Source organism: Phodopus roborovskii, unplaced genomic scaffold (assembly GCF_943737965.1).
Source record: "Phodopus roborovskii unplaced genomic scaffold, PHOROB, whole genome shotgun sequence".
Taxonomy (NCBI): Eukaryota; Metazoa; Chordata; class Mammalia; order Rodentia; family Cricetidae; genus Phodopus; species Phodopus roborovskii.
In genome coordinates, this window is record NW_026126588.1 from 20820755 (window position 1) to 20846116 (window position 25362).

The window sequence follows — 25362 nt, forward strand, 5'->3', positions numbered from 1 at the left end:
ACCTGGCCAGTATTATTTTGGTCTGGCTTTGGTTTTTTGGTTGTTTGGAGATATGCTCTCCCTATGGAGTCCAGATTGTACTTGAACTTGTTAATTCTCTTGCCTTAGTATCTGGGTGTGCCGTCACATATGGCTGTCAGTTTGTAAACTTGTGTCTTTTGTTGGCATTGGTAGTTTTCTTTTTCTAACACCCCCTCCGCTTTTAAAGATTTAATTTTAGGTGTGTGTGTGGCGGGGGTTAGGGGGAGGCACACGTGTTTACATGTGTTGGAAGGATCTGAAGACATTGGATAGATACCCTGGAGCTAGAGTTACTGAACTCACGTCCTCTGCAAGAGCAGCAGCTGCTCCTTACTACTGAGCTAGCATCCACCCAACTGGTTTTGTTTTGGGGGAGGGGAATTTTAAGGCAAGTATCCCTTGAGGTCTTGAACTGACTGTGACCCTCCTGCCTTTGCTTACAAGTGCCACTATGCCTAGCTTTCACTTTAAACATTGCTTAGACATCGTTTTTATTTGCAATTGTCCTTGATCTAGTTATCATTCAGAAGAATGCTAACATGCAAGTGCTTTGTAATTAGGAGTCATTAGGGCCTGTTTCCGTGGTCGTCTGTGACCAGTCTTGATGTGTAACGTTTCACTTGACTGTCTGTGCTGACTGAGTGTTCCCTGTGGTTACTCGTTTCTTCTGTATTCTTACTGGGCTTGCAGTGTTTGGTAAAGCCTTGCAGAGCGCTGTGGGTTTTCTGGTCATGCCTTTGCTTTTGTCTCCTTACAGTGCTGTGCATCTTTTCTGAGTGTGTTTTGAAGGTATATATATAATTATGGTACACACACAATTAATTAAGATGGATTCTTTATACACTGCTTTTATCTCTTCGTGAAGTTTTTTATCTCCAAGTCTTCTGCGATAGTATAGCTGCTCTCCTAAGCTTGCATGCATGGCATTTTTACTGCCCTCTTGGTTTTTGTATCTAAGATGGCTTTTTTTGTAGACAGTGTTTGTATTACTTGTCCAAAGTGTTAGTCTTTCGATTTCAGCCGTACCATCTTTGTCTCTGTACCCACTGCTCAGTGGCCTCTAGTTGCTTTACTTTATTGTCTCACATTTGGCTGTTTCTTAGTATTTCAGTCTTAGTGTCGATACTGCGATGTGAAAGAAAGCTTTACGTCTTTTGCCATGGTTGCCTTGGGTTTGCAGTCTGCACGTGTAACCTGTCCCGCACCTTTGGGGCTGTGAGAGCCTTAACAACAGTTCCGCTGCTCACTTTGTCTTCTCCTTTTTTGCTGTTGTTTCTCTCCCAGGGGACCTGGGTTCAGTTCCCTGCACGGGTGTCAGGTGGCTCACATGCACCTCCACACAGACAGAGACACAGCGAGAATAAATATCAAAGTGTCTTTGTGTTTTATCCCTACATTTACTATCGGGACCTTTCATATGCTCCTGAGGATATGCATCATTTTTGCTTCACTCTTAAAACTGTATTTTAAGCTTTAAAAAAGTGTAGCCCAACCAATAACAATTCCTGTTACCTTTTATGAAAAAAAGTGTTATTTCAAAACCTTCTGTTCTTGAAGGTATTTTCAGTTTTTTTTTTTTTTTTTGGTTGCTTTCTGCTTTTATCTTCTTTGTTCCTCATGGCTTTTATGTTGCTTACTTTAGAATTTAATCGGTGTGATTGCATAATAGTTTAGTTTTTAATCATATTTGAGTTTTATTGGATTTATTATGCTAAATTTATAGTCTTCATCTAATCTATCATTTTTGGTGATTAGCTAGCTATATTTTCTTGTTCTATTTAGCTGTTGGGCAAAATTACAGGACAATGTTGGTAATCGAGCTGCTTTTCTTAATCTTTTCACATCAAGGCAAGTGAGATTATTCCCACCCCCCTAATTTCCTGTATGCTTCAGTTTTGTTACGGTTTAATGCTCTGTCTTCAAGATCACTAATCTTTTTCAGTAAGATTGGGCTTTGAGTTTACTCTGTGGCTTTCTTTTCAGCTCTACAAATATTAGGCCTTTCTCTTTCTTTGCCCTTTTTCAAGGCTATAACTTTATGTTGAATGTATTTTTAGAAATTATTTTAAAGACCTCAAGCAGTGATTTGATGCTGCTGATCATCTCAGGTCTTTTCCTCTGTAACAGACTAACCGAACATGCCTTTTTACATTGTCAGCATAGGCTGAGCTCAGATGCCACACACTGCCATTGTTTTGGTGATTAATTCCCTCTTATTCCCACCACTCACGGGGGGAGATAGATTATAAAAAGTTAATATCTTTTAAATTGATGCATAATTATATAGATTATGATTCAGTATATTTTGATACGTTTGCAATTAGCACTTCAGTCACCTGAAACATCCCACAGTTTGAAAACTGAGGAGCAATAAATTCCTCATTTGATTTTCCTGACAACAGCACTTGCCATAAAGCCCTTGTTCTGTCTGCTGGTTTGCCAACTCATTTGGAACTTTGAAAACAAGACGTGTTAATGTTTACAGGATAATTCTAGGACCTTCCATTTTGCAAAGAATAGTTTTTCATGAACTCACTGGAGGCTAAAGTGGACATGTACTCTCAGCAATTTCTCTCTCAGTCAAGAGGTTCTGTTGCAGCTTCTACAGTGGTCTTTTGTACAATAAAATGTTTGAGTACTTTACACTGTGTGTGTATGTGAGACAGAGAAATGTATTAGGGATTTTTGTGTGTGATTATGCAAGTGCTTGTAAGAGACAGAAACATCAGGATTTTCTGGAGTTTACACCCTTTTGTGGTGCAGATTTGAAGTGTGTCTGATAAATGTTTCCAGATTGACAGATTATATGACTGGAAGAAGAGTCCTGATTCAGATGTGGCTGCCACTTTAAAAAAGCAGAAGAAGAATACAAAGGATGAATTTGAGGAACGTGCAAAGGCCATTATTGTAGAGTTTGCACAGCAGGTAGGAGAATTTCTTTCTAAATAACCTATTGGAATGTTTGCTTTTGATTTGTTACCTATTTAGGGAACTCGCCACTTTCATTAATGCAGATGTATTCTCCTGTCTAGGTACTTTTTTGTTCTTGTTGTTATTGCTGCTTTGGTTTCTTCTAAGATGTTGTTTTGCTGTTTCCAGACTGAGTGAAAACTCTAGGGTTCATAACCTTCCTCTCTGTCTTCTTTATAACTGGGTAGTGGGTCTGTAATTCTGTGCTGGATTCCTTTCCAACATGAGAAATTGGTAAACTGCACCTAGATGCTGCTCTTCCTTTCTGAACGTCACTGATTATTACTAGGCTGTGTTTGTTCAGGGTTCTTTGTTATGCAGGAAGATGGTCTCGTACTTGCTTAAATCAGCACATTACCACTGACCTACAATATCTCAGTTCTCTGGGGCTTTGTGCAGTTTTAGGATGATCAGTCATTTGTTCATCTGCTTTCTGTTTAGCCATCCTTTTTACATGCCTCTTCTCATACAGTGTTTTTGGACTGACTTTTGTTTCTAGGGTTTGAATGCTGCTTTGTTTTATGAGAATAAAGATCCCCGTACTTTTGTATCCTTGGTACCTACCTCTGCACATACTGGCGATGGCATGGGAAGTCTCATCTACCTTCTTGTGGAGTTAACTCAAACCATGTTGAGCAAGAGGCTTGCACACTGTGAAGAGCTAAGAGCACAAGTTATGGAGGTAATCGTCGGGCTTCCTTCCCTGCCCTAGATCCCTTTATTAGTTCCTTTGGTAGTAGATATGTGCTGCTTATATATTTGATGGTATGCCAACATAAATGCTTTGTTTCCTTTAAAAACATGTCTGTTAGGTTAAAGCTCTTCCAGGAATGGGCACCACAATAGATGTAATATTGATCAATGGACGTTTGAAGGAAGGGGATACAATCATTGTCCCTGGAGTAGAAGGACCCATTGTCACTCAGATTCGAGGCCTCCTTTTACCTCCTCCTATGAAGGAATTACGTGTGAAGGTAAGCCAAGATGGGGTGAGCTTGGCCAGGGGACTTCACAATGTTTGTTGATGATGATACCATTCTCTTTGAGCGCTGCTTAGCTTAATACATAGCACACATTTGTCCCTGTCCTTGTTTTATTGTAGAAGTATACATAGGTGACAGGATCTGTTTAATCAGACTAAGATTTCCCTAAGGACACACAGCCTTGGGTGTTACATGAATGTTATTGAATAACAGAATTTTAGGAGGTAACCAGATCAGATAGCATTGCTGAAATCCAGAAGCTCGCTACATGCTTTTTTCCTGATTGTAGCCTCAGCCTTTTCCCTAATGCTTAATTGTTGTATTTTTCTGATAGTAAACCACAGCCTACCTTTTCTTTATAATATCAATTTCTGGAAATGTCTTGCTAAAAATGGTGTAAAAGTAGAGTCATTCTTGGTGCTTGCTGTTACACCTAGGCCTTCTGAACTAAAGAAATAATTTCAGATTAATATTCCTCTGCGATTTTTGTTGTGCTGTCCATTCTTCTGGGCAAGAAATGGGTGGGCTTCCATGGCGTGCCATGGACGTGGTTTCTGCACCTTCTGCTGAACTTGTACATGTTTCCCCAGGGTGTGTGGGACCAGCTCAGTGATGCCTTGGCAGGAGTTACAGGTCACCCCTTTTACAGCAACTTTTCATTCTCTCACATCTGCCTGCTAGGTGACACCATCACTCGAGGAACTGAGTTATTTTGAGAACCACATACTTTAGTTGAATTTATCAGTTGGGTTATGTTGACCACTTTCTTTCTCCCAAGGTCACTACTGTATGTAGTGCCGGCACCATTGAGTTAACTTCAGTGACAACTCTTTTGTCTCTAGAACCAGTATGAAAAGCATAAAGAAGTGGAAGCAGCCCAGGGCGTGAAGATTCTTGGGAAAGACCTTGAGAAAACACTTGCTGGTTTACCTCTCCTCGTGGCTTATAAGGACGATGAAATCCCAGTTCTCAAAGTGAGTTCATCAAGTGTGATGCATGGGTTTTCTTCCAATGTTGTGTGGACTACTCAGTTTCTCTCCCAGTAACTTTGGAGTCATGATCTTCCTGCTTCAGCCCAAGTATAATTACATCCCTTTTCCCTTCCCTCCCTCTAGCTTAACCCTCAAGTATAGTTCTCACCCTTCATTCTCCCAAAGTGATGGCTTCTTTCTGTCTTACATGCACACAGAGCACCTCCTGAATTTATTTAATGTTGCATATATATATATATTAATATGATTTCAGGTGTGATCACTTTGTATTGCATAGCCAATTTGGGATTTGTCCCTGGAGGAGTAATTCCCCCTCAACAGTCATTAGTTGTCTGTATTTGATTATCTAGGATAGTACTCCTTTCTTGTTACCAAGTCTGTTGATATTGTGATTGTTGGGTCTTATTTTTGCAGCTATACTGTTGAGGTATTATGTATGGGTAGCTGGCTTGGTTTCTAGTATGAGACATGAGTTCCCTATTGTTGAGTGAGTAGGCCTTAAGTACACTTAGACAGCTTTTGTTTACCATCAACATATAGGATGCCACCATTGTAATCTCTTAAGAACATTTTCTTATGCTGGTCATTGTGGTTCGTGGGCATCAGGACATGACTCTGGGTTGCTTCCCTCCCTTGGTTGGTGCAATGGAAGCTAGATCTTGAGGTTTTCTGGTTAGATCCAGCTCGGTTTTTTCCAAGTCCTTTGTCTTTAATTGTGTGGCATCTTTGGCACCTTCAGCCTCAGAGAGACAACCAAGGGCAAAAAAACAGCCTGTACCTTTCGGGAAGTCTCTGTACTATCTTGACCAACAATCCATGCCTGAGACTAGTTTTTGTTAGTCTATTGCTCTTGTGGGGAGTATTGTCAGCCTATGGGGCATAGTTTCATGTGTATGCTCATATATTCAAATTCCTGTGGTGCTGTTACTGTTTGGGTCCTGTTTAGGCAGTCATACTATTGAGATATAACTTCTGCTGTACTGTTGAGGTATTATAAGAATGACTTGATTCTACCATTAAACATGGCCTACAGGTTAATCATGATTCAAAGCACTTTACTCTTGCAGAGGACCCTGGTTTGATTTCTAGCACCCATGTGATGACTCACAACCATCTGTAACTCTAGTTCAGGATATGGCACCTCTTCTGCCTTTCATGGGCAGCACACATGCATGTGGTGTACACATACACATATAAGCGAAGCATTCATTTTCATACCCTAACATGAATGTGATTTGTAAAAACACCCTCGTGTCCTTTCCTTCTGTACTGACCTCTCCAGCATCTCCTTCTGTTCTCCTTATTGAGTTTTGTTGTGCATCAACAGGGATGCTCACTAAGGATATCATCTGCTGTCCCTTTTCATGAAATTGCTTTCAAATTGTTTATACTAACATAGGAAGTTGCATACATTTTATCAATGACTGGTACTGTTCAGTTGTTACTAAGCTTGTGCACATGACGCCCTGGCTTGGATCTCAGCACTGGATAAAAATTGGTATATGATCTAGCATCTGGCAGGTCGAGGAAGTTAGATCAGCAGCTCATGGCTATCATTGATTGCATCAGTAATTCAGGGTGACCTTGGGCTTCATAAAACCCCTGTTTCAAAGATGGGGCGTGGGGTGCAGGGGTGCAAGCCTTTTAAAAAATCAAATGGGTTGAAGAGATGGCTCAGCAGTTAGCATATTGATTGGAGCCAAGAACCTCTGGGTGATCCACTGCCTCTGTCCTTGAAGGGACCAGCACTTTCATGTATGTATCCACACACAAGTATACACATACTTTTAAAGCCAGATGTCAGTAGGTTAGATATTGCTGGCCTCAAGCTTGTTGTGTTGCTTAATCTGGTCTTGAACTTGAGGTTTTCATGCGTCAACCTTGTATGTGCTGGGAATGTGCCATTGAGTTTTTATTTAAGTACTGTAATATATAGATCAAAAGAGGAATCATAAAGGAAATCTTAATTTGATACCAGTAGTCATTTTCAAGTCCAGTTGTCTGATTGAAAGATCAGTTGGCCCATATCCAACGAAAAGCAAGCTGCAGCCATAGCTTATGTTTTTGCTAAAGAGGAACTACAACTGTTGTAAGACGTAGCTGCTAGATATACTGTCTTGTAGACCACCTTTAATATTTAGGCGGGATCAGGCCATAGCATTAGAAAATACACTAGGCCTGAGTGTGGAGTGATTTATCTTTCGTGAAGTAATGAGTTAGGTGATTCACAGGTGAAGCAATTGAACTCTGGGGCTTCCCTCATCTCTGTGACCCTCAGGAAGGGTGTCGCTCTTTGCAGTCATCTGCTCTTTTTTCCAGTGCTGTAAAGCAGAGCGATGAAATGGGTTAGGATAGGGCTAGGTTATAGTCTGTCTTCTAGAACAGACCGCCATTCTATCATGAGTTATTAGCCAGAGGGAAACAGTTTAATTATAGGTTGCTGACAGCAACCTATAATTAGTCATGTGTGATTTCTTTTCAAGGACGAACTCATTCATGAGTTAAAGCAGACACTAAATGCTATCAAATTAGAAGAAAAAGGAGTTTATGTCCAGGCGTCTACACTGGGTTCTTTGGAAGCTCTTCTTGAATTTCTGAAAACATCAGAGGTGCCAGTAAGTAACACATGAGCTTGTAAGCATGTGGCCTTCAGGGTGTATTCCATTGCTTGCTGCATGCAGCTAAACCTGAAAACTTTTTTACAGTATGCGGGAATTAACATTGGCCCAGTTCATAAAAAAGATGTTATGAAGGCTTCAGTGATGTTGGAACATGATCCACAGTAAGTATTTTTTGCTTCTGATTGTCTTCAGGGTGTTTGATGTGACTTACTACTTTTCATTGAATGATCTTTGATGTTTTCATGTTTCAGGTATGCCGTGATTTTGGCCTTTGATGTAAGAATCGAACGGGATGCGCAAGAGATGGCTGATAGTTTGGGAGTTAGAATCTTTAGTGCAGAAATTATTTATCATTTATTTGATGCCTTTACAAAATACAGACAAGACTACAAGAAACAGAAACAGGAAGAATTTAAGTAAGTTACTGTTTTCCTTCGAATCTTTGGTAATAATGCAGGTCATGGAGGATTTCTGAATACTGACGGAATGCAGACAACAAAGAATGGTGTTTGTGTCACAGGTTTTGCATCCTGAAGTGGTGTTCAGGGATTGCGGTCTGGTGCCTTTCAGTTTATTACTTTTCATTCAGCGTGGTGGGCTTAGGTGTCTTATGTATAAACTGGGAAATAAGTCAAAAAGGGAGACAAAGCCATTCCTCTACAGACCTTTCAAGTTGGTTGTGTCCATACTTTCTGAGGAGTCTGCAGAGCCATAGGTAGGGCCTTTCATGCTGTCATTGAGGGAGATAGATGAGTGCTGTGATTGGGATGGGCATCTCTAGGCCTCTTATTGGGAGTAACAGTATATAAAACAGACTAAGTAGTCAGGAGTGTTTGGTATATACAGGCAGAACACTTAAGCACACTGGCAGTGAAAAACTTGGGGACAGCAGTTAGAAAGTTGGAGAAGTAACAGGGTCCTCATTATAGGAGTTAACCTCATAGATTGTGGGAAAGATTGAACTTTTTGGGGTTTATTTTTCCTAATAAATTGTGTAGTCATCACGCTGGGGGATGAACCTGATGTTAGGGAAAGATTACCAAGGTTGCCTAGGGGACAGTAGCTCAGCACTTATTGGCATAGTGTACTTCCAGGATGTGATAGATTAATAAGGACAGTCTCCTGTTGCTGGATGACTGCACACTCTCAAAGTAGATTATTGTCCCTATTCTAACTCCAGGATAGGACTGGCAGAAATGTTCATATTCAGGGGGTAGTCTCCATCCTTTAGTTTGAGCATAGAAATGTTCCTTGATGTGGCTTTGAGAGAAAATGAGGAAGGACATGGGCTTTTCTCCGTAGCTTCTGCAGAAGTGCACCCATGTAATAAATCTCATGGTCGTTTACATTTGCTTTCTGTTTTACGATTTTTGTGCTTTCTCTTTACTTTCAGGCACATAGCAGTATTTCCCTGCAAGATGAAAATCCTCCCTCAGTACATTTTCAATTCTAGAGATCCAATAGTAATAGGGGTCACGGTGGAGGCTGGTCAAGTGAAACAAGGAACACCTATGTGCGTTCCAAGCAAAAATGTAAGTTGCAGGCCTTCATCAATGTTCTTACTTCAACTGGGAAAAATATGGGACACTAAGTCTCATTTGCAACCTTCCTCCTTCCCTCATGTGTTTCCCATTGGAATTGCGGTGGAGAGTTCATTTGAAGACTTCCAGTCAAATGTTAACAATTTTACTCACTTGGATTTGCCTGTTCCCTCACTATGGAGACTTACTGAAAAGTTTTGCTACAGAGCTCTCACTGGCCTGGGTATGGTTAGTGCCCAGCTTGGCCAATGGTTTCTGGTGTTGGTGTTGGTGTTACCTATTGTTGTTGTTGTTGATACACAGCCTTTGGGTCTTCGTTTTGGGACAGTGACATGTTTTCTAAGCTCATGTAGTAGTCTTTCTGCCTATATATAAATCGATTGTTTTTCCACTCAGACCCCCCCCCTTTGTGTTTTCACCTTGACTTGTGACTGGGTGTATGCTGCTTTTCTATCCCAGCCCCAAGAGTTTTATATCAGGCAGGACCCTGATAGTGACACTGGATCAACACACATGTACATAGTCAGAACATGAAAGATCTTTCTCGGTGCAGGATAGATGGGTGTGGTTCTGCTGTGGAGACTATTTGGGTTTTATTAACAGTTCGTCTGTCATGGAGCCTCTGGAGAGCCTCAATCTGACACTGATCTTTCTGTTTTTGCAGTTTGTTGACATTGGGATAGTAACAAGTATTGAAATAAACCACAGGCAGGTGGATGTTGCAAAAAAAGGACAAGAGGTCTGTGTGAAAATAGAACCTATCCCTGGGGAATCTCCCAAAATGTTTGGGAGACACTTTGAAGCTACGGACATTCTTGTGAGCAAGGTGAGTATTAGCAAAAGTGCCTTTTATGTATTGATTTGGGAACATCAGGTGGCGCTGCTGATGGAGGGTAGTACAGTTGACAATCCCAGGGACTCACTCCATAGCCACAGCTCACAGATGTGGGTTCTGCCCCTAAAGCAGGCTCCTCTTTTGCTGAAGTGACTGGCACACCTTACCTTTGGCTTACCCTGCTTTGTGGCTTGGATATTGCAGATCAGCAGGCAGTCCATCGATGCTCTCAAAGACTGGTTCAGAGACGAAATGCAGAAGAGTGACTGGCAGCTCATTGTGGAGCTGAAGAAAGTATTTGAAATCATCTAATTTCCCACACGGGACAGAACTTGGAGTAAATGTGATGTATATGCTGTGATATTACCACCGGAACAGACATACTTGGACGCTGATGAACTTACGTGTATAAATGTTTTCCATGAGAAACCAAGCAACTTACACTGGTTTGACAGTGGTCAGTTCCCTGCCCCACAGCCCAGCGTGCCTGCACTCACCCTCCAACGTTTGCCCTTCCTCAAATTTGGATTTTTATTACAAATCTAAATCTTTCAATTTTATACTGATTAAATCAGTCCTACAGTATTTGATTAACCAAGCTTCTAAAGATTTTGTGATTCTTGGGACTTTTTTTGATCTAAGAAATACCCTTATTATCTTTCCACAGTAATGTCCCTCTACGTCCAGTTCCAGCTTTCCTCTGCCATATGCCCTTAGCAAGTTTTCTAAGTAGAAGACTTAGGCAGTCTGCTATTTCTTTATCTGCTTTTTGTGCAACCAAAAGTTGGCTGCGTTTTACTGCTTGTACTAGGCACGAGAGTTCATTGTAATCATCACAGTTCCAAACTGCCAATAAAGACCATGCAGCTCAGTAGCTCTGCTAGGCTCCATGCTAGTACAGCGCTCACCTGTCCTAGGAGGGCATTTCCGTACTCATTCCACTGTCTAACATTCTGTTAGAGTTGCAGTAAGTTATTGGAGGTAAGTGCTTCTCTGCATTGTTAGATCACATCATCTTCTCAAGAAACTGGTTGTAACAAAACTTGTTCACTACAATGTAATTTGAAGTGTTACCACATACATATGAGAGAGAAGCAAGATGTTTGGAAAACCCACTTTAGCCATTCAGTTTCCTCTCAAAACTGTTGTTGGGGAGCAAATCCCAGGCCAGGATTTTACTGGTTTTGGTGGCTCAAAAAAAAAAAAAAAAACTAGTAAAATCCTGGCTGGGGTGCCTCAGTGATGTGATAGCTTTCAAACACAACCTGCAGGAGGTTGGTCTGAAGCTTTTTAAGTATAACAAATTGTTTCTATTCTTAGTTCCTAGAGCTGAGGTTTTTATTTTAAGTATTCACAAAAAAAAAAAAAAAAAAAAAAGCCTGTACAAAATATACATACAGTTCTTTAATAAACAACTGTAAACACTTCACTGTAAAAATCCATAAAACTTTATAAACAAACATTTTGTAAATAGAATCTATGCTACAAGTAAAAGAAGTTAACACAATTATTTACATGCAATACTGACAAATTTGGCACTTTTTGAAAAGAAATGTACAAAACACTTGCTTAAAAAGAAATTTAAAATTATAAAAACTCAGAGTGTCACTATCATGCACTTTCCAAATACCTCACAAGCACTGCTGGTACAGCTAGCAGAAAGCCCCAGGCTCTCTGGAACGTTTAGGTAACTTTCAGTGTGCTCCCGTACGTCTGCTGTAAAACCACCTGAACATTGTCAAGAATAAAGTCAAAGGCCATGTTCCAAACTGACTCCACCGACTGCTGCATCAGCCTGAGGGGAGGAAGACCACCATTAATAAAAGAAAACTCCCGGCAGTTTCTTTTTTCGAGACAGCTTCATGCTTGCTGGTTGGTAATGTATTTTAAATTTTGGATTGGACAGGGTATGGCTCACTCCTACAATCTCAGCACTCATGAGACTGATACTGGGAAAGCTACTGAGAAAAGCTAGTAACCCTGAACGGGGTGGGGGTGGGGGCTACATATGACACTCAGAAGTATTTCATGTTCAACCTTGGGAGTGGTTATTGCAGGGATACAAAGTAAAATGTTTTTACGTCAATTAAAAAATTTATACAGGAAGCATAAAATTTGCTCCATCTCTAGACCCTCAAAAAACTGTTGGCATATGCTGTTTTACTTTTACTGAAAGAAAAAGTATTTAATAATTACCTTTTCATGTATTTTATAACTAGATCTAATTTTTCCAAATCCTTTTCCTCTATAAGATCAGTGCAGTATTTCACAACTTGTAGGATGTCTTCCTCCATTGGATCTAGAAAAGAAGGAAAACCTAATAGTCAGAAAATCTGTTGTTAACTATAGCCCCAATTCACAGCTTTCAGAGCTGTTGCAGTTGGTTCCTGTTAGAGATGGGCCACACCAACCTGAGATAGTAGTTATCCATTCTTTGAGCAGGGTCTTCACATCACCGAACTCAACAGCTCCAGCTAAATTGGGTGCCGCTGGTCTAACACAAGTGGACTGATTGAGCTGCAAACTGGCTGGGTTCTGTGCATCAGAGGTGGAAGCTGAGAATTCTTCCTGTTAAAGGAGAAATGCTGTGTTCAGCCAGTGTCGGGTACATCAAAACCTTATAAATAAAGGTTAGTACTTTTTCTAGTTACCAGGGGTCTCTCGGCAGCTACTCCTTCAGGTTTTAGAAAACTGTCCATTAACTTCTGTGGGCTCCCACAGGCCCCCGGCAGAGTTTTTGCAGGGCTGCTGAGCAGCTTATTTTTCAAAGGACTCTTTCTGGGAGAACCAATGGGATTCTTCTTGTTTCTCTTGTCTTTCACTGCTGGCGGCTTTAGCTGAAGTAAAGGGTTCTTCGGCACTAAAAGAGGAGGCATGAGATCCTCATTATTCCTTCCAATACACCCAATCAACAGGCCAGGAATGCAATGACTTTAGGCTCCATAATTCCTTTCAGCTCAGCTATACAACTTGGTACTTTGACTCTGGACAGGCTGTGTATCTATCTATAGTTGAGTGGGTCCTAGCCAGTGAAGGCAGTCTTACCAGATGCACTGGCTGTCTGCTGATGAGCAGGGTCCTCTCCCTGCCTTTGTCTTTGATCATACGCTGCTTTCAGCTCCCTTTGAAGCTCAGCAGGAAGGGCAGCGAAGACATCAGGGTCCACCTGGTAGGGAGAAAAGGTGCCGTGAGTTAACTCTACATGGTGGCTAGACTGTCATGTCCTCCTTTGTGCACCTCCACGCTGTTTATGTGATGCAGTGACCCTGCAAGGAAGCACACACCGTGCAGCCTCGCACTCGCCTTCCCTCGACTGCTAACTTGCTTGCTTTAGAAAAGGGTCAAGTGGCCACCCAGTGTTGCAGATAAGTGTGTGTGGTAGTGCGCACAGTAGGTGCAGAGGAAAGGCACCTAACATTAATTTACTTGTGAACATGCTGGAAGGGCTATGACGTTGATCCCACTGTCACTGTTGGCTTCCTGAGACGCTGGTATCTGTAACAGGACTGTGCCGACAGGGTGTGGCAATACCGCCGAACCGCAGCCGTTTACTGGTTCTTTCTTCTTGGTACCACGGGGCTCTCCTTGTTGAGCAGCATAAACTTGTTGTATTTGTTCCCGGAGATCAGGTGGTAGTGCTTCTAAAACAGACTGATCAACCTATAAAATAATACCAAATGTGAACCTGGTGCTCAGAATTGGAGATTTCAGGAACACCACAAGTGCAGACCAGCCGCCTCCTGCTGACTGACAGACACTGCTGTGAAGCCCGAGGTACAGAGTGAAGGTTAGTGTGCCTCAGGAGCCAGCGGCACATACACAAAAACAGAATACCTGGTGCTAAGAATTTGCTCATGGAAAGGGAGCAGGAAAATTGACTTTTCAGTTGGGAGACTGCCCCAAAGCTAAGTATCCTTGCTCTTTTTGCCAGCCCTCCCTCCCTCCCTTTCTTGTCACCATCAAGGGGATCTAATGTTAGTGTAGGAACTGCTCCTTTCATGAGCTCTGTCCCCATGTGAGCAGAAGCAGACAGGGAGCACACCTGTGACACAAGGCAGGGTTAACTAGCAAACCAGCAGAAGCGTAACCCACAGTTTCCCAAAGCCATACCTGGGATGGTGACGGAACCTCTATGCTCAGGTTAAGTCTTGACTGTCCACTGACAGGAGAATGCAGACCATTCCATTTCCTTGAACATTCACCTCTGCTAGTGTCATTGCTGACGCTTGCTGCCAGATGTGTAGAAAAGGGTGACAACACAGTACAAGCTTTAGCGGTGGAAGATACTCCCAGATCCACAGCAGCCAGAAATACTATCATTTCAGGAATAAAAAATCAAAGTCAAATGGCCTCTTTAGCTGACAGCCTCCCCATCACTCAATTCTTTGTTTCTTCCTGGCTACCCACCTTCCTTGTGTTGCTCCTCTGTGGGTTTCTTGGCTTTCTGAACTTGGAAGAGATCGTGGACAGAATGGGATCGACCAGGGACGAGGCTAGACTGAATTGATGGGCGACTTGAACATGTGGACGGATTTGGATTAGTAGGAATCAACTGATTCACTTGAATCCCAACCTAGAACCAAAAGAAAATAAGAATTCAATTAAGCAAAATTCTCAGTTAATATTTTGGTACTACCATCTAGATCCTGTTTCTAGAATAAAGGAGTAATTCAAACTATTTAAACCAACTTATTTATGAGTTATCCCATAAGATTTATTGGTGAGCAATTTAAATAGCTTTTCTTTATCCTGACAATATCTACCCTAATATGTTAAGACCTATAAAAACAAGTGGATTCTTGTATTCCACAGGTTTTCTGGTTGTCTAAGGTTTACAACATTATTTATTAGAGGGGAGGCTGGTACAGGGCCAGGTGGAGATCACAGAACAGGCTGCCAAGTAATGCTCAAGTAAGTATTGAAGCAGCCCCAGCTGAGGCTTTAAATAGCATCTGTGAAGTGGGCAGGCTGGATGCTGAGCGGCACAACATGTACTTAGCATAATCAAGCTAATAGGCCCCGTTCTCCCTAGTAACTTCATCAGGCTGGGTTAAAGAGCTCAGTGGTAGAGCTGCTTTCCCAGGGCTGTGCATGGAGAGGGCAGGAAGGAAAAATACAAGATTTGAATAACAAATCTCGCCTCTCACAACTAAGATGACCAGGTCTCCCTCTTTGGGCAGCACATAAGAAGCTAAAGGCCTGCACGTATGACTGCACTGTGCCCTGACGAAGCCTGGGCTTCAGTGTGCACTGGCTGCTCTTCCAGAGGCCCAGAGTTCAATTCCCAGCAACCACATAGTGGCTCACAACCATCTTTAAAGAGATCTGGTGCCAGCTTCTGGTAAGATGACATGTACAGACATGTACAGGCAGAACATCATGTACATAATAAATAAATCTTAAAAAAAAAAGGGGGGGGTTCAATGTGATACTCACCCCTCTCATATCCGATATATTTAGTTTCATCGTATGAAACATATTTAGGGTAGCCTTTCCAATTACTTTTGCACTATCTGTTGCCTGGTCCAGCGTTATAGTCCTGAAAGTATTAGAATTACTTTCCTAAGCAAATAAATGTACAGTCTATAAACATTCAGTAAAATAGTATGGAAACATTGCAGAGTCACTAAGTGCATAAAAGCAAATGAATAATGGTTACAAGTGGTTATAATCACCCTTCCACACCCACAACCATAGAAAACATACTTTAAATAAGCCATGGAAACTTGTTCAAAATTTGATTTAGGAGAAGGAAATTTTTAGTTACTGTACATAAAAATATACAATGTTAAAACAGACTATAAGGTAGGTTGCCTTAATATTTGGGAGTCCAAGGGAAATTTATTTGAAAAATTATGCTGAGAACAATGATACCGACAAAAGACATATCAACTGTTTTATTGGGGCTGAATGACTCAGTGGTTAAGGAGTTTAGTTACCAGCACCTAGACTGGTCAGCTCACAATGACCTGGTTGCCATAGCATCTATATTGCCTGTGTGCATATATGCACTAAGAATACATTATTTTCAAATTATGTACATAAGTACGGAACCATCTCAAACCTCTGGTATTTCCACTGAGTATTTCCAATATTTAAATATCTTTAATGTTACTTTCTCTAACAGCTTTTATGAATGCATAAAATATAAATGTATAAAAAATATATGCAGCTATTATGACAAACACTGTAGGCTGGCATAAGGCTAAAGACTAGAATGGACGACTCTGGACCTTAGGTGGTAGCAATGGTTTTAACTCATCCTAACAGAGTGTCATTGGGGATTACAATACCACATCACTCCCACTTCATCCAAGATACACTGTAAACTAGACAGACCTGCTTGTTGTTATCACCCTGTCTGGCTGCCACTAAAACCAGACATGTACATTACTGTTGCATTTCCATGTGATTTTATATATGTCAATTTATATAAATTATGTTGTTTGACTTTGCCTGTTTCCACAGTACGTAATGCTTTTAATATCCGTATTTGACATTTTACAAGATCACAATACAACTTATGAGAAAACCCTTGCATACAGCTTCGATGTTGATTATCTTACCACTTTGGTTTGTCAGAAGAACTGTAGTTTGCTGAATAGAGAGGATACATACACTCTGAAAAGTGATTTCACGTTGGTCACAGACCTCACATGAACTCTACCATTAAGTGATGTACAAGTCAAAGTGCATAAAGAAAAGCTTTCTACCAGTTTTCAGAGATGATTCTGATTTGATTGCTCATTTCACAAAGAGAAATGCTACCTATTTACTCATGGAAATTGGGAGAATCCTTAATCTTTCACAAACCATATTGGTCCCCGTGGCTTGCTAATGTGCAGCACTTTCTTATTTACACACTCATAACAGCTATGAGCCACAGACTGCCAACTGGCTTGGATGTGGTCTGTTCAGTCAGGTTGGAAACTTGATACTCAGTATGGTGGCAGTGATTTAGAGGACCTAAAGAGCCAGGGACAGAAACTGACTGGGTCATTGCTGTAGGAAATAACTGATGTTGTTATGGGCATTTGGTTAGGTGAGATGATTGAGAGCTTCCTGTCTCACTTTGTGACTCATCTGGCCTATGTTCCTGCCACTGGCCAACGGAGGCCTCAAAACAGGGCCAGCCTCTCGAATGGCCAGGAACTGTGAACTAATAAACCTTTTAAGAAGTATCCATCCCTTGACCTTTGGAATAGGTATGAAACCTAACTCCAATGACCATTGGCTATAGCCTGGATCAGTTTGTATTTTGTTTTAAAACTATAACTACTACTGACTTATATGACATAATAACTTGCACAGATTATTTTTCGTTTTCCCGAGACCCACCTGTCTCTGCCTCCCCAGTGCTGGGACTAAAGGTATAAAAAAGCTTACCTGGCAATGTTATCACAAATTCCATGACCTCCAAATTTTGCAGTTTCTACAGGGGCCCCTGTCTTCCGTACCATGATTTTCAGAGTAATCCGTTTTCCCTTCATGCCAACAGCTTCAAGTCGTCTTTGAATTTCTTCTGAAAGACTCAGAAGGAAAGCTTCTGCCTCTTTTGTCTACCAAAAGACGAAGATGAAAAAGAAAAGCCACTTCCATGTTATTTTCCTTAACCCAATAGTTTTTCTCTATATCTTATTTCCCTAGATAAGCATGCACCCTGAAATGTGTGCGCTTATGTACATACATGCTCATCGCCTTTCTTGCTTTTTGATGTTATTACTGACTTGCAATTCCCTAATAAAGTATGAATTCCAACGCAAAAGCAGATCCCTGCTGTTCTACGTGCTAGTTCAGAAGACCAAGCACTCTTCAGAATCCTTTTGGCACGCTGTGTTTACAAGACTGATTCCAGAGACATATATTCTTAAGGAAAACAAACACTACCAACATCTAGAGCAGTGATTCTTTGGGTTGTGACCCCTTTAAGTGTGGGACGAACCTTTCACAGTAGTAACAAAAATAACTATGGCTGGGTCACCACAGCCTTACAAGTCTCCAAGGTTCTGTGTCTACCAACAGTTTTAGTATTTATTTCAATCATCAAGAACTGTAGAGATTAGAAACAGGAGCATGTAAAGACATGTTACCTGGGTGAATCTTATTCCATAGTTGATCTCAGCTGACACAGACTTCCTTTCCTTCTCTGTTCTGACTGGTCTATCATCCAAACCACGGCAGAACCTATATAGCATCTGACCTGTTTTGGGGCCAAATTCTTTCTGGAGTTTTGCCATGGCCATATACTGCAGATCTCCACAAGTTTTAATTCCCAAAGATGCTAGCTTAGATTCCATTGAACGTCCAACCCCTAGGAAAAGGAACACATAAACAGTTGGTGACAAGCTATTACAGTTTTGGTCATTTGTTTATTTATGCATGTACGAAACAAAACAAGTTTTATATAAAAAGCAAATTCTGGGAACAATTCCAAGAGTACTGTCTTACTCACAAATCAATGAGTGAGCGGAGACGAATTTATGGTCTGAGTCTGTAGCCCAGACACAAGTACTATCCAGCACAGGCTAAGAAATGTGCTGTGACAACTCCAAGTATCCGTGATGGCTTCACCACATTTGCTCTGGCCGGGAACTAGAATGGGAACTGATGATAGACTCCTGTATCACATGACATGGGGACTACTGCTAAACAAGGAATGGTAGTGCAGCAAGGAAGACCATTGCTTTATCAAAAGCTAATTGACCACCTTGAAGAGGTGACATTAATCCTTCCTACAGCTGGGACAGCGGACAGCAGTCTCCTTGGCCTCTCATACCCTGTGCACAAAGTTTCAGTGCTAGCCAGGACACAGATGAGCTCTGCTGCCCGACAGCACATCCGAAGAAAATGTTAAAAAGAAATACACATTTGAGAAAGCAGTTTAGACTAACTCAGATAAACTGTAATTCTTATTTAAATGACAACATCATAGTTACTAGCAGTGAAAACCATGCATCTCTGTGCTTTATGTTATCAAAAAAGGAAAGTCAACTGCTATTCTTTGCTCAGTTATGTAACTTTCTTCTAGCCTGAGTGGTCTCCAATGGCAGGAAGAACCCAGTGCATGCTCTGCCAAGAGACCCCTGGGGACAGTAAAATAAGGTGCAGGTCAGGAGTTAATAAATTTTAAACGCATCTGTGGAATGGAAACATGAGGAACAGTTCCTCATGTTGTGATGATCCCTGGAATTTTGCTGTATGAACTGTAATGAGTATTTCTGGAAATAGGTGTGTCAAAGGGGTAGCAACCCACAGGTTGAAGTTGCTAATCCATATCTTATTGGATGCTGGATCCCACTTGGACCATTTACAGTCCAAGTCAGAAGCGAAGGCAACACTGACCCTGAACCGTGTGTGTGTGTGTATTCATGTAAATGTGATGGGGGAAACATCACTGAATTAAGCAATCAATCTGATCTAATGGAGTCATTGAGGAAGAGGTAATCTGGTGGAACGAAATGGTCCTATAATGGAGGAGCTGGGGAGAGAAAGATGGAATTCCAAGACAGGACCCAAAATGGCGCTAAATCAATGCAATACACCTCAAAGCTCATTAGGAAAACCCTGTATGGAGAAATGAACAGGGCTCAAGGCCAAACAATTGCACAGCCAACCAAGAAGGAATAAAAGATAAAAATGGAATGTGCTAGCTTAGAATCTAACAAGGAGAAAAGCCGTAGAAGCCCCTGTTCAAGAACCTGGGGCATGATCTGCACCTGCCCTCGAAGGGAAACACATTAAATATGGATAACGATTCCTACTCAGCCAGACCTCAGTGGCCCACTTGATACAGAGAAGAGAAATGGCAAAGAACAAAGTGTCTGTCCTCTATGTTAGGTGTGTTCAATGAGACGTCAATCGTGACAGACATGCTTGTGTCACTTGCTGAATGAAGTCTTCAGAGCACAAGACATATAGCAAAGCCAAAGGAGGAACTAACTCATCTGTGGGGACTGTAAATGTAAGGTTGCACATCTCTATGAACAGCTAATGATTATGTGCAGTTGGAAGGCACAAACTAGGTGCAAACCCCAGACCAAACCTTGTGTACAGGGCCCATAACCGAAGATTATACCCACAGGGTTAACAGCTTTGTAAAGATCCAAGAGTGCTCAGTACTGGCCTAGTGATTAGGGACAATCTTTTCTTTCACTACACACCTACATTGAACTAAGTAATACACTGTTCACATAACATGTCATCATCATGTTGTAGAGTCCCCAAAATAAATGCTGTCCTTTTCCTGCTTAATCAACTCTGAAATTTTCCTAGTCTACAGGGTATGTTATGTGAGTGCACAGGGCTGAAGAGAGGCTGGGGTGCTATCAATAAATTTATTCTCACTATCATCGGGATAGGAAGTTCTCCTGAAAGTATGAGCTACGAGATAGAAAACAGGTATTATATCCACTAACAACATTACTGGGAAATTACCTGCCACTAGCAAATTAAATATGAGTCTTTATTATTACAGTGTTCAGAATTTCTAATGCCCAGGGCCCTCAGTCCTTTATAAAAAGCCAGGCACAGGGCTGAAGCAAAGGTTCAGTAGGTAAGGGTACTTGCTCATCTTGCAAGAGGACTGGGGTTTGGTTCCCAACAGTCACAAGACCGCGCACAAGTCCACACCTCCCATTCCAGGGGACTCGATACCCTCTTCTCATCTCCATAGGAAGCACAGGTATTCAGGTGACACACACAAACACACAGGCAAGATATCACACAAATAAAACTTAATAACGCTAGGCATAGCCACACATTGCTGAAAATTCACACAGTGAGGAGGTGGTGGAGGAGGAAGACATGGGTCTTAGGAGCTCACCAGCTAACTAGCCTATCCAAACTGTTTTTCAGGTCCAGTGAGAGGCTATCTTAAAAACAAAAGAGAGATTGTTTTAACTGATACATACATCTGGACTCCACATTCACTCACACATATACTATTTCTGCCTCCCAAAGAATGCTTTATGTGCTTTCAAACATACTTTGGGAAAGATGAGTAAAATACCATCTTGAGAACAGGGTTGACATGCAGAAGACTGAGTAAGTACATACGAAATCTCAAAGTAAACATCAGAAATTGACCACACAAAGCTACAGTAAGCATTCAAAACTAGTCTACATAAAATGGCATTTGAGTCATTTAAAATTTGACGTAATTTCTAAGGTAGGTAGTTCATAGACATTTTCAGTAGGCGTAAATATACATCTGAAAATTCTACTAAGTCTACTTGTATACACACATCTCTAACACTGGTCTCCATCTCTAACAACTTCCTGCCAAGACAAAAATTTTTAAAACTAAAAAATATATACAAAAGCATTTAAAAAGCTGACAAGAAGAAGAAGAGGAAGAAGGAGGAGGAAGAAGGAGGAGGAAGAAAAGAAGAAGAAGAAAAGGAGAAGAAAAGAAGAAGAAGAAAAAAAGACCTTCCAGGTTTAACTTTCCCTAATAAGGCGCATCTATTTTCTACTTTTGAAACTCAGAAATCTATCACTCACCTGGAAGATTGAGTTAAATATATACATATTTTTCAAGACAGGGTTTCTCTGTATATCCCTTGCTGTCCTGAACTCTGTAGACCAGGCTGGCCTTGAACTCACCGTGATCCACCTGCCTCTGCCTCCTGAGTGCTGGGATTAAAGGCCTGTGCCACCATGCTCGGTGAGATTACATTTTTCTTTTCTTCCTCACTTCCTCCTCTTTTGTTTTGTTGAGATGGGGGCTCATGCAGGTCAAGCTGGATTTGAATTCCTAACCCTCTTACCTCAACTCCCAGGCACTCTTATTACAAACACACCCCAGTGTCCTTTTCTTTTCTGGAATTTTTCTTTTTTAAAACCAGTATACTAGGTGGGACTAGAGAGTGGCTACTTCTTGTAGAGGACCTGAGTTAAGTTCCCAGCACCCAAGGCAGTTAACGCCAAGACCTATGGCCTCCATGAGCAACTCACATCCCACCCAGACACACATTCATAAATACAATTAAAATAGAGAATACAAATCCATCTTTAATGTAAGCCAGAGCGTCACAGACACCTATTGAGTGCTCCGCTACTGAACTCCACCTGCATTTGAGAGGCTCTCAACCTGTCTTCAGCTTAGAAAGATACTGTTTGGATTATGGATTTAAAAGATGGAAGTTGGGCTGGTGAAAATGCAGGTTCACTGGGAAAAAAAGCCCTTGCCTGAGACAGCTGATGATGATGGGAGATGTCACTCTGTAAATACGTTTCTCTTATTGATTAATGAATAAACGCACTGTTGGCCGATAGGAAAAAGCAAGATATGCGGGACTAGGAGACAAGGAGGATTGGGGAAGTACTAGGAGGAGATTCAACATGGAGGATGGAGAAAGCAGAACGCTGGCCCTTGTCTCTGGTAAGACCACATGGAAATATTTAGAATAACAGAAATGGGTTAATATTTAAGACAGAGCTATCCAATAAGAAATGCTAGTAACTGGCCAACAGAATTTTATCTAATAGAGCGTCTCTGTGTATTATTTGGGGCTGGTGCAGCTGGGACCAGCCTGGCAGGGAAAAACTGCTATTAACACGATGACCTGAGTTTAACCCATAGTTAGAGAGCACTGGTTCCCCAAAGTTGTCCTCTTACGTCCATAAACCATGGCACATACACGAGCAAACACAGACACAACACAATAAAACAAATGTTTTTAAAGGACTGCGTTAATTTCACATTTCCTTCAAAACTATGTCTCAGAGTCCTTGCTGTTGTTACTTAAGAAATTTTTCCCGACTGTTTGCTTTTGCCTGGGTGGCCTGGTGGTGGCTGAGCCTCGAGATACTGACCATCAGTCTCCCAGCTTCCACCCCTGGAATGCCTGGGTTATGGGTCTCTGTGTTAACTGGTGGCTTTTATGACAGTGGTGCTGGGGATGGAACTGGGGCTCTGGCAGGCTAGGGCGCTCGCCTAACAACTTAGTTACATCAGTGAGAAATCTGTAAAGCAGAATCCACTAGGGAAAAACTAAAATGTGTAATTAAACAAAACAATTGATAGGATGTTCAATGTAGTACTTTGTTTTCTTTTTCATAACCCTTAATATTGTATTTAAAAAAGACAAGAGAGAAAGGAAGTTGAGCTCGTTAGCAAATGCATGGTATTGGGATGACTCCGATAGTCTAAGGCAACCTCAAGTCACGTACCAAGGCCCTGCCTAAAAACAAACAGCCCCACAAGAACAAAAACAAAGGCATGCAAAGTACTTATAAATGTCTGTAATAATCTCTCATAGCCAAAGGCCTTCACTTACCCGGCAGGCTAGTGACAAGCTGGCCTCTGATGAAGTCATCTACTTCGTCTGGTTGCAGGTGGTACTGTCCGTCTGGCTTTGCTTTTCTCGTTGCCATTCTAGCAAGAAGAATATTAGAACCTATGAAATTGAAAAGGGAAAAAATACTAATTAATATTCTGAAAAATTCATAGACAAATGTAGATTGTATCATTCATATCTTAAAATGATGATACTAATTCAGTTTTGATACATGTACACAAGGTATATATTTGGTAGTTTTTATTTATGACCAATATGGTTGCTGAATAGGGGTTTTAGTTTATTTTAAAGCAAGTATTAAATAATATCCTGATGTAGAACAGAGAAAACAGCTGTTATCTTACAGGAGAGGGGTTTAAGCTGGGTGTGGTGTGGCTCATGTAAATAATCTCAATACTCAGGAGGCTTAAGTAGTCCATTGGCTAAGAATCTGAAGCCAGCATGGGCCACAATGTGAGATCCTATCTCAAGTTCCCTCCCACTCAAAAGTGTGGTCGGTTTAGAGAACACCAAAGGCAAAATAAAAACCACTTAAATTTCTCAACCCCAGGATCAATGTGTGGGAAAACAGGCTAGCAGATAACAGGAACAAAGTTGACGAATCAGAGCACTGATATGAGAGGGCTTCTAAGGTCTTCAAAGTGCAGGTCTGGTGAATGCATGGCCCAGGGACCACTGGTAACACTTGACACAGACGTCAACACGGTTCCAGGCCGTGTTGATGAGGGTGGCCTGGCAGGCCGCCTGACTGAGGTCATGTTGGTGTGCATGCTCCGTGCTGCCTACAAGGACTGCGTGCGTGGGGACATGTGACGCCAGTGCAGGCTATTCGGGTGTCCTTGACCATACTGCTGGGTCAGTGACAAGTGCTGATGCCAGAGACCATGCATGGCGGGAGCCTCACACCTGGCTTTCTCTTCTTATGCGGGAGGGGATCACAAGGGGGGAGGACCCTGGAAGACAGGCAAGTGTAATGGGGGGCATAATGTGAAATTCTCAAAAAAAAAAAAAAAAAAAAAAAAAAACCAATAAAAACATGTTAGGGAAGTAAGGGAAAACTGTGGCGGGCACATGGCCAGGCACCATAAAAGCAGCGGGGCACGGGTCTACAGAGGAGGCCTGTTAGAGCTGGGTTGACTGACAGGCAAGCTTTCCCTGAGTGAGACACCAGGACACCAGGGAAGTCCTGCACTAACAGCGTAAACATACGCCTTCCTCGGCTACATCTACTCTCATAAGGACAGGAGAGTGAAAAGGCCAGGCCAATGTGCTCACCTGTTCTTCATGCTCGCTATTCTATGATGTCCCACACCTTAAAAAGATTGCTGGAAGATGTATTCAGCGCAACATTAGGAATGACTGCTCCAGAGGTTCAACCCTGCTGCTCCACAGGAGAAAATTCTAATCTTACTAAATCCCATAGCTGGGTAGGGCACAGGACAGAGGTGGGTTAAGACCGTGTAAGTAGGATTGTTTATTCCCTAAACTATCTGTGGTGGTATTCTCAACCCTGGTCAAAGAAGTTTCTTTCTAAAGGGGCAGCAGTGAACGAAGACACTTAATTGGTCAAAAGTACCAAGATGAGTGTGACTACCGAGTGCTTAGCCCTAAATGGGACATCTACAGCGCCAGCGCCACCCACCCCAAGGCTCTGGGAGCGTCTTGGAAAAGGTGAAGTTAGGAGCTGGGCAACAGAGAGGGGCACTGAGAAACGCCACCCTCTGCCCATGACGAGGCACAGTGCATGTAAGAGCTCACAGTAGCTGCACTTACTCTTGACCTACTTGGTCAGAATCCCAGAATGGATAGTCTCACCCCTAGCTGAGAAGCTACCGAGTTTGGGATGCTGATAGGTTGTCCACGTTCGGACGGATGGTCCCACAACCATGCAAATGTTGAGTCATGTACATGGAACCAGTAGATCATTTAAAACGCACACAAACACAGGACATAAAGATGGGAGGGAACGTGGTAGTGGGTATGATCAAGAGACATTGTATTTATGAAAATTGTCAAAGGATTAAACAAAGAATATTTCTCATTTAAAAACATACCGCTTGAGCGAGATGAAAATTGCCTTTTGAGCTACCTGATTTTC

General features: G+C 41.7%; 2 protein-coding genes across 4 annotated transcripts in view; one reads left to right on the forward strand and one right to left on the reverse strand.

The window, feature by feature from the left end:
* The window catches only part of Eif5b (eukaryotic translation initiation factor 5B), a 42743-nt gene extending 32186 nt beyond the window's left edge, over window positions 1–10557 (forward strand). The window contains exons 15-24 of the mRNA XM_051204460.1: window positions 2815–2946; window positions 3491–3673; window positions 3804–3965; window positions 4817–4948; window positions 7450–7581; window positions 7672–7748; window positions 7839–8003; window positions 8981–9119; window positions 9793–9954; window positions 10168–10557. Of these exons, the coding sequence (XP_051060417.1) occupies window positions 2815–2946; window positions 3491–3673; window positions 3804–3965; window positions 4817–4948; window positions 7450–7581; window positions 7672–7748; window positions 7839–8003; window positions 8981–9119; window positions 9793–9954; window positions 10168–10275 (1392 nt within the window). The 3' untranslated portion in view covers window positions 10276–10557. The remainder of the gene's footprint in view (window positions 1–2814; window positions 2947–3490; window positions 3674–3803; window positions 3966–4816; window positions 4949–7449; window positions 7582–7671; window positions 7749–7838; window positions 8004–8980; window positions 9120–9792; window positions 9955–10167) is intronic.
* Window positions 10558–11347: 790 nt separating this feature from the next.
* Rev1 (REV1 DNA directed polymerase) overlaps window positions 11348–25362 on the reverse strand; it is a 61533-nt gene continuing 47518 nt past the window's right edge. For 2 of the 3 annotated variants that reach the window (XM_051204457.1, XM_051204456.1), the window contains exons 12-23: window positions 23244–23363; window positions 18054–18274; window positions 17350–17522; window positions 15400–15502; window positions 14371–14536; window positions 14074–14192; window positions 13390–13623; window positions 13009–13129; window positions 12615–12823; window positions 12375–12531; window positions 12160–12262; window positions 11348–11758 (exon numbers count right to left, since the gene is read on the reverse strand). In XM_051204457.1, coding sequence (XP_051060414.1) covers window positions 11647–11758; window positions 12160–12262; window positions 12375–12531; window positions 12615–12823; window positions 13009–13129; window positions 13390–13623; window positions 14074–14192; window positions 14371–14536; window positions 15400–15502; window positions 17350–17522; window positions 18054–18274; window positions 23244–23363 — 1838 coding nt within the window. In that variant the 3' untranslated portion in view covers window positions 11348–11646. Of the gene's footprint in view, window positions 11759–12159; window positions 12263–12374; window positions 12532–12614; window positions 12824–13008; window positions 13130–13389; window positions 13624–14073; window positions 14277–14370; window positions 14537–15399; window positions 15503–17349; window positions 17523–18053; window positions 18275–23243; window positions 23364–25362 lie in introns of all 3 variants that reach the window. The other variant, XM_051204459.1, reaches the window with a different exon arrangement.